An 8,474-nucleotide genomic window follows, 5' to 3' on the forward strand; every position below is an offset into this window, starting at 1 on the left:
AGAGAGAGAGAGAGAGAGAGAGCCTCGTGTGGCCCTGCCTTTTTAACGGGGAGCGCAAGGGTGTCTGGGAAGGATGTCCCATACCTGTGCGCAGGTGTGCACACAGCTATCCATAGTCCAGGAGGAGTCTGGGAGTTGTAGTTTCCAAAGGAACAACAGTAAGGATAAATAAAACTATTTCCTTTTTTAAAAAACTCCATTCTTACTGGGTAGTAGTGGTACTGCATTCCTTAATCCCAGAATTTGGGAGGCAGAGGCAGTGGATCTCTGAGTTCACAGCCAGCCTGGTCTACGGAGTGAGTTCCTGGACAGCCACAGCTATACAAAGTAACCCTGTCTTGAAAAACAAAAATAGCCGGGCGGTGGTGGCGCACGCCTTTAATCTCAGCACTCGGGAGGCAGAGGCAGGGGGATCTCTGTGAGTTTGAGGCCAGCCTGGACTACAAGAGCTAGTTGCAGGACAGGCTCCAAAGCTACAGAGAAACCCTGTCTTGAAAAACAAAAGAAAAACAAACAAACAAAAAGCAAAATTCTGTTTTCAAATTGCAATAGTTGCTATTCACCTGTGTATCTGTTTCTTTATGCATAGTAAAGCATGGGAATCAGCAGTGGAGTCTTCCACTCTCATTTCCTATTACATACTGATTTTGAAAATTATTATTACTATTACCATTATTTTATTTTCTGAGATAGAATTACACCATGTAGCCCTGGTTGGCTTGGGATTTGCTCTGTAGACCAAAATTCCCTGGAATTTACAGAGATCTGCCTGTCTCTGTCTCTATAGCACTAATAATAAAAACCCAGATACAGATATTGGGGTTCAAGCTGAAGATCAGAAAAGCAAAACAACCAAGTCACTAGAGAAGTCTTACCTCTACCAAGGCTGGGAGACTGCAGACTGAGCCCTGATCCTCTGTCTCCTCCCCTTTAGTGTTGGGATTAAAGGTATGTAACTCCCTTGTACTGGAATTAAAGGTGTGAGCCACCACCACCAGGATCTATTTCTGCATTGATTTTTGTATAGCTCAGGGTGGCCTTGAACTCACAGAGATCTGTCTGCCTCTGTCTCCCAAATCCTGGGATTAAAGGTGTGTGATGCCACTGCCTGGCCTCTAGTGGCTTAGTATTACCCTCTGATCTTCAGGCAAGTTTTATTTACTAAAACATAAATAAAATATCACTATATGCCTCCGGAGTGCTGGGATTTAAGGTGTGCATCACACCCAGCTTTATTTTCAATTTTGAAACAGAATTTACTGTTGTAGCCAGGCTGGCCTTCAGTCACAATCCTTTAGTCTCGGCTTCCCAAGTACAAACTTTGAACACTTTGTGTTTTTGTCTTGTGCCATTTGTGGTGTGTGGAAGCCAGGATGGACATAGTTGCAGGGGAATAGAAGGCAGAATCATTTTTATGTTAATTTGGGGGTCCCTTTTGTTGATTTGATGTTCTTTCTTTCTTTCTTTTTGGTTTTTCGAGACAGGGTTTCTCTGTAGCTTTGGAGCCTATCCTGGAACTAGCTCTTGTAGACCAGGCTGGTCTCAAACTCACAGAGATCCTCCTGCCTCTGCTTATAGTGATGAAGTACCAATCTTCACAACATGAGGAACTGTATTAAAGAGTCGCAGCATCAGGATGGTTGAGAACCACTGAGCTGCAGTTGGGAGAGGAGGGAGCCCCAGTTGAGAAAATGCCTCTATAAGACTGGGCTGCAGGTGAGCCTGCAGGGCATTTTCTTTTTTCTTATCTTTTTTTTTTTTTTTAAAGATTTGTTTATTATGTATACAACTTTCTGCCTCCATTTATATCCACACGCCAGAGGAGGGCACCAGATCTCCTTACAGATGGTTTAGAGCCACCACATGGTTGCTGGGAATTGAACTCAGGACCTCAGTGCTCTTAACCACTGAGCCATCTCTCCAGCCCCCAGGGCATTTTCTTAATTAGTGATTGATGGGGGAGGACCCAGCCCATTGTGAGTAAGACCACTCTGGGCTGGTAGTTTTGGGTTCTCTAAGAAAGCAGGTTGAGCAAGCCATGAGGAGTAAACCAGTAAGCAGCACCCTTCCATGGCCTCTGCATCAGCTCCTACCTCCAGGTTGCTGCTTTGAGTTTCTATCCTGACTTTCTTTGATGATGAACTGTGATTTGGAAATTTAAGTTAAATAAACCCTTTCCTCTCTGTGAGGGCAAGCTGTGAAAATGTAAGTCTGGGCAGGTCATCCAAAGGAAATTCTTTACTTCCTCCAACCATTATTACCTGGGACTCTGGTCATGGATGAAATTCCATGGAGGCTGGAGTCTCATTTGTTTACCCCGAGACAGTGCCAGGCTGCAGGAGGAACCACAAGCTGAGATCACTCACTCTACCCCCCCACCCAAGAACAGACCATTCAAAGGAAATTCCTGGCATTCCAAGCACTGTAGATAGAAACACCTGGCAGTCACCAGGAAACCCTAGGTGAATGTCAGCCAATCAGGGGTCTTAAAACCACAGAAACCCCTCACCCCCACCTTTACTACTATAAAACCCTATTGTAATTGAACTCGGGGCTCTCCAGTTATTCCAGTACATTGGACATGCGGAGAGTTTGCAAACTCGATTAAAATAAAGGTTCTTTGCTTTTACACACGGGACTCTTGGTTTCCTCGTTGGCTTGCAGGGATGCGGATTTGGGCATAACACTCTCCAAGTTTCTTTTGGTCATGGTGCTTCACTGCAACAATAGTAATTCTTTTATTTGTTTGATTGCTTGTTTGTTTTTCAAGACAAGGTTTCTCTGTAGTTTTGGATCCTGTCCTGGAACTCCCTCTGTAGACCAGGCTGGCCTCGAACTCACAGAGATCCATTTGCCTCTACATCCCAAGTGCTGGGATTAAAGGTGTGTGCCACCACCGCCCAGCAACAATAGTAATTCTAACTAACACAATAGATTTCTTATTTTTTTTCATGATTAAAAAGCCAGACTATAGAATCTCTCAGACAAAATTTCCCATTTGAAAAACCAAAGCCAGGTAGGTCAATCTGTTTTCACCAGCTTTCTATTCTAGATTTCCCGGCCTTTCCATGCTACTTTTCTCCATTTATGCTTTTGGCTCTTCTTTCCTGTTAGACCATAGAAACTTATCACTTTCTCTAATTATGAAGTGCGAAGTCTCCCTTATACACACTAGAAAGGACTGTTCTCCTTATTTCTGAATTAATCTCTCTTGAGTTCATTCTAGGAAAAGAAAGTATCATCACTACAGGGTGAGATCTCCTTCAATTTGAGCCTGCTACTAAATAGCACCTCACTTTATCATCTCTACTGTGTTATCCTGGATCCCATTTGAAAAGTCACAGGGTAGCTGGGAGTAGCTGCAAACACCAACACTCAGGAGACAGAGTCAGACAGATTTCTGTGAGTTCCAGGCCAACCTGGTCTACAGAATGAGTTTCAAGAACAGCCAGGGCTACCCAGAGACACCCCTGTCTCAAAAAACACACAACAAACAAAGAAACAAAGACATAGGGTACCTCGGGTGAGTGAGGTTTGCTCACTTCTATGTAAGCCTGTTCTTGTAACAGAGAACAGTAGTATCTTCAGCCATGCAGATGCTACTGTGAATGTAAATACCTCCCAAGAGACTGCAAGATTATCATAGGGTTCACTCTCAAGCATTAGTTGGCAGTTAACTGTGATGGGATCCTTTTAGAACTATGGTTACCGCCTTCTCTTAAATCTTTAAAGTTTTGCCTGGAGGTGGTAGCGCATGTCTTTAATCCCAGTACTTGGGAGGCAGGTGGATTTCAGTGAGTTTGAGGCCAGCCTGGTCTACAAATTGAGTACCAGGATGGCCATGACTGTTACACAGAGAAACCCTGTCTCGAAAAAAAACAAAAAACCTCACAAATTTTATAAAGTGTTCTCCCTAATTAATCTCTTCCAGTGATCTAGAATCCCGGAGGGATGTGAAAAGAGAAGAGGGAGAGGCCTTTGCTCGGGAGCATGGCCTTATATTCATGGAGACATCAGCCAAGACCGCCTGCAATGTTGAAGAGGTATCACTACAGGGGAGTGGGGAAAGGGGCTCAGAGGCTGTGCTGTTGTAGTCTTCAGAATCCTCTTCTCCAGGGGATATGATGCAAAGGATGCATTGTGGTCAGAATTGTTCCATTTTCTTCCACCCTAATTCTTAAGGTTTTACTTTTGCCTTTTTATAACCTTATTGGTATGTGAGGATTAGATACCACTGTTACTTATAAGTCACTTCAGTTGGGAATCTGACAGAAACTGTCCTCATGGTGATGACAGGTGTTGACTGCATTGCCTGGCTGAGTTGTTTGTTTTATTTGCGCTGGCAGCTAACCTATAACCTAGGAACATCGATACCTGAATACAGTAGCTTCACCTTTTTACAACTGTATTTAATGTGTTTCCTTGTGGTGGTGGTGGTGGTTTTATTTCTTTAAATACGGTCATGCTATACAGACCAAACTACCCCAAAACTTGCTGTGTAGCTCAAGCTGGCCTCAAATTTGCGATCATGGAATATATTAGTCCCTGGAGTATTGGGATGATAGGTATGCATTCCATATCTATTCAAAGACTTCTACAAGGACATTTGTGGAAATTATACTTTTTTTGTTTGTTTTTTCAAAGATTTTTTTATTATGTATATATACAGCATGTTTGTCTGCACACCAGAAGAGGGCATCAGATCTCATTACAGATGGTTGTGAGCCACCACATGGTTGCCGGGAGTTGAACTCAGGACCTCTGGAAAAGCAGTCAGTGCTCTTAACCTCTGAGCCATCTCTCCAGCCCTGTTTGTTTGTTTTTTAAGACAGGGTTTCTCTGTGTGGCCCTGACTGTCCTGGAACTCACTCTGTATGCCAGACTGGCCTCGAACCTAGAGATCCGTCACCTGAGTATTGGGATCAAAGGTGTGCGCCACTACTTCCTAGCTAAGATGGTCTGTTTTGTTTTTTGAAACAGGATCTATGTAACCTTGGCTGGCCTAGAACTTACTACATAGACCAGGCTGGCCTCAAAGTCATAGAGATCCACCTGCCTTCTGTCTCCATAGCGCTGGGATTAAAGGCATATACTACCACCATGCTTAGCTGAAATTTTCTGTATTACCGCCTTCTACTGTTTCTTAAGATTTCAGTTAGTTAGTTAGTTAGTTAGTTAGTTAGTTAGTTAGTTAGTTAGTTAGTTAGTTAGTTTGAGGTAGAGTGTTTCTGGTAGCTCTGGCTGATCTGGAACTTACTGTGTCGACCAGGCTGGCCTCAGACTCCTCAGTGGTGAAATTACAGGTGTGGACCACCACAGCCAGATCCTTAATTCGCCAAAGTAATCCAAATAGGGATATTTGTATTTCTCTCATCTCTTGATTTAAATTTAAGATTGATAAATGATTTATGTCTTCCTCAGGCCTTCATTAACACAGCCAAAGAAATATATAGGAAGATCCAGCAGGGTTTATTTGATGTCCACAATGAGGTAAGAAAGGCTGGGGCTGGAACTGGCAGTTACCTTGATGGAAGCACCCTAGAATGTCAGCATTCCTGCCTGACGTCAGACCAATCAATCACAGCTGTCAATTCAAGCTTTTTTTTTTGTGGGGGCAGTTGAGACAAGGTTTCTCTGTAGCTTTGGAGCCTGTCCTGGAACTAGCTCTTGTAGACCAGTCTGGCCTCAAACTCACAGAGATCCGCCTGTCTCTGCCTCCTGAATGCTGGGATTAAAAGGCGTTGCCACCACTGTCTGGTGTTTTTAAAAAGTACAGATGTCTAAGAACCTGTCATCAGTTTCTGTTTTCTCTCAAGTCTGAGCCCCACAGTGCTGAAAGAGATAAGTTGGTGGTCTACAGACTTATATGAGTTTTTTTTCTTCTTGACTTCAGTTGTTTACTATTCCAGAATTTGAGAGAGAGCTAATTCGTAATTGCTTAGGAGGGGAAGGTCTGGGACAGGACAAAAAATGATCATATGCTAATATGCCACTTTTCTTTTGCTTCACTTACTCGTTAAAGAAAGTATGTGTATGTGGTATGCATGTGTATCTATACATGTTCACATGTGTGTAAGCAAAAGTGTGGGTGCTCATGTGGAGGTCTAATGTTGGCAGCAGGTACCTTCACCGTTGGTCTTCACCTTACATATTGAGGCGCAGTGTCTTGCTGAATCCAGAGCTTACTATTTAGACTAGTGTGGCTAGTCAGTTTGCTGTAGGGATTCCCTGTCTTTGCCTCCCAAGGACTGGGATTGAAGGTGTGCTGCCATGGCCCCTCTGGCCCTTATATGGCTTGTAAGGATCTAAAGTGTGGCTCTCATGTTTACATGGCAAGTACTTTCCCTGCTCAGCCATCTCTTCAGCCCCCTTAGCTCTCCTGCTCAAGTCTGCACACAGCTATGAGATTTATGCGCAACAGCCCCAAAGCTACCTCTGGTCGCCCCGCATCATGGCCAGATTTCTCTACAGCCGTGTGAGGAGAACAAGATTCTCAGAGTTTATCTGAAGATCTCTCCTTTATCCCCGACCTTACTCTGGTTGACTTCACCACTGATGTCGGAATTGTTGCCTTTTTTCTTTTGCAGGCAAATGGCATTAAGATTGGGCCCCAACAGTCAATTTCAAAATCATCAGGACCAAGTTCCTCGCAGCGGAATTCTTGTGACATAGGCTCTGACTCTGGCTGCTGCTGAACATCTGACATCTGGCCTGAACTCTTTTTTTTTTGTTGTTTTCCTTTCCTGGAACAGCTTCAGATCAATCAGCTTAAAGAAAGCTTTGGCTGAGAGCAGACTTTTTTCAGTGTGCGATGTTTCACCCTTCACTTAAAACACCAGGAGAAAATTGGGCCCTTACTAACCTGTCCTCCATTAGGGCCACGAGTAACCAAATAGATCAGGACTCCTCTCATCCTCTGATTTCTAAAATGTTAGGATCAAAGTTGATTGTCACAGTAGTTAAAAAATAAACAACTTACTAAGTATCTACATCTGTTTGCTAGGTGTAGTGGCACATACCTATAATTCTAGCGCTCAGGAGTTTTGGCAGGAGGATCTCCATGAGCCTTGAAGTCAGTCTGGGCTACATAAGTATTACCAGGCTAATAGTATACACAGCTAACATAGTATCATCCTGTCTCAAAAGGAAAAAGTAGAGAAAGGAGAAAAAATGCATATATCTGTTCTTCACCTAATTTTTAGTAGCTAGGGTGAAGGATATGCTGATGGAACATTGAGGACTAAGGATCTGCATAATTTGGATGATAGCTCTGTACATAGTAATTTCATTGAGTTTATTTCTTTGCCGTGGAAACCGGCTTGTCATTTCATAAGAGTTCCTCTAGAAGCTGGATGCCTCGGTACCATCTCATTCCTAGTTTCTTTTTATTTATTGTGCACGTACAGAGCCTTAAATACCATTCTGCAGGAGCCCACCGCCTTGGTTTTTGAGACAGCATCTCTTACAGGAACCTGGAGCAAGGCTAGCTGGCCCTTTTCATTGCTAGTTCCTGGTTGTTAACTACAGAACTTTGAGAGCAGCAGAGTTGGTGCTGGACCTGTAATCACATCGTTTACTTAAGAAAATGTTAGTTTTTCATTTTGTTTAGGGGACCAGTTCTAGCATTACAGTTTCTTTCACCAAATTGATTCCTACTGTTTCATCCTTTCTTTTGCCTCATTTTTTGTTTTGATGTGCGTGCCTGCGCGCATGCGTGTCTCTGTGTGTGTGTGTGTGTGTGTGTGTGTGTGTGTGTGTGTGTATGTGTGTGTGTGTGTGTGTGGTGTTGTTGTTGTTTGAGAAGGGCTGTGCTAGGGATCAAATCTAAGTTCTTGAACATGCTAGGTAAATGCTGTACCACTGAGCTGTACCCTTAGGAGCTTTCTCTTTTTTGTTTTGAGGCAAGTTGCCTAGGCTAGCCTTGAACTGTAGGCCTTAAATTTGGGATCCTGATATACTCCTAACCATATCTATTAGACTTGTACTCTAATCGATCTAATTGGCTTACTGAAAATGACATATTTCTCCCAACTTCTATATTTCTGCACATGCTCTTCCCTCTACTAACATTCTGCTGACTTTCTCCTTGAGGAGATTCTTGGTGACTGGCCTAGAGAGTTTAAGAAATGATTAAACACAGTGTCTCTTAGCATTCCTATCTCAGTTATTCATATGTGTATCTATTTGTTTTACCTTGTAAATATGTTTTGTAAGTTTTATTTTTTGGAGGGGTTCTGTCTCATATAGGATGTAAGTTCTGTGAGAGCAGGGTCCATGACATTCCCAACCCATCACACCATTTTTACCTGTGCAATTTATGATCTGGAATTTGAGTGACATACTTTAAAACTTAAGGCTTTAGACTTTAAAAGAAACAAAAGGCCTTAGAGTTGTGTCTTTGTAAATGTTTTTGTTTTCCCCATCTGCTTATCCTGGGTTCTCTGCTGCTCTTCTCTCCTGCCTCCATTCCGTGC

At 43.0% G+C, this 8,474-nt stretch overlaps 1 protein-coding gene across 1 annotated transcript in view; it reads left to right on the top strand.

Annotated features, from left to right (window-relative positions):
• Rab2b (RAB2B, member RAS oncogene family) overlaps nucleotides 1-7,647 on the top strand; it is a 21,946-nt gene extending 14,299 nt beyond the window's left edge. Inside the window, exons 6-8 of the mRNA XM_005370964.3 lie at nucleotides 3,932-4,043; nucleotides 5,422-5,490; nucleotides 6,588-7,647. Of these exons, the coding sequence (XP_005371021.1) occupies nucleotides 3,932-4,043; nucleotides 5,422-5,490; nucleotides 6,588-6,695 (289 nt within the window). The 3' untranslated portion in view covers nucleotides 6,696-7,647. The remainder of the gene's footprint in view (nucleotides 1-3,931; nucleotides 4,044-5,421; nucleotides 5,491-6,587) is intronic.
• The last annotated feature ends 827 nt before the right edge of the window (nucleotides 7,648-8,474 follow it).

The sequence above is a fragment of the Microtus ochrogaster genome, unplaced genomic scaffold (genome assembly GCF_000317375.1).
Source record: "Microtus ochrogaster isolate Prairie Vole_2 unplaced genomic scaffold, MicOch1.0 UNK91, whole genome shotgun sequence".
Classification (NCBI taxonomy): domain Eukaryota; kingdom Metazoa; phylum Chordata; class Mammalia; order Rodentia; family Cricetidae; genus Microtus; species Microtus ochrogaster.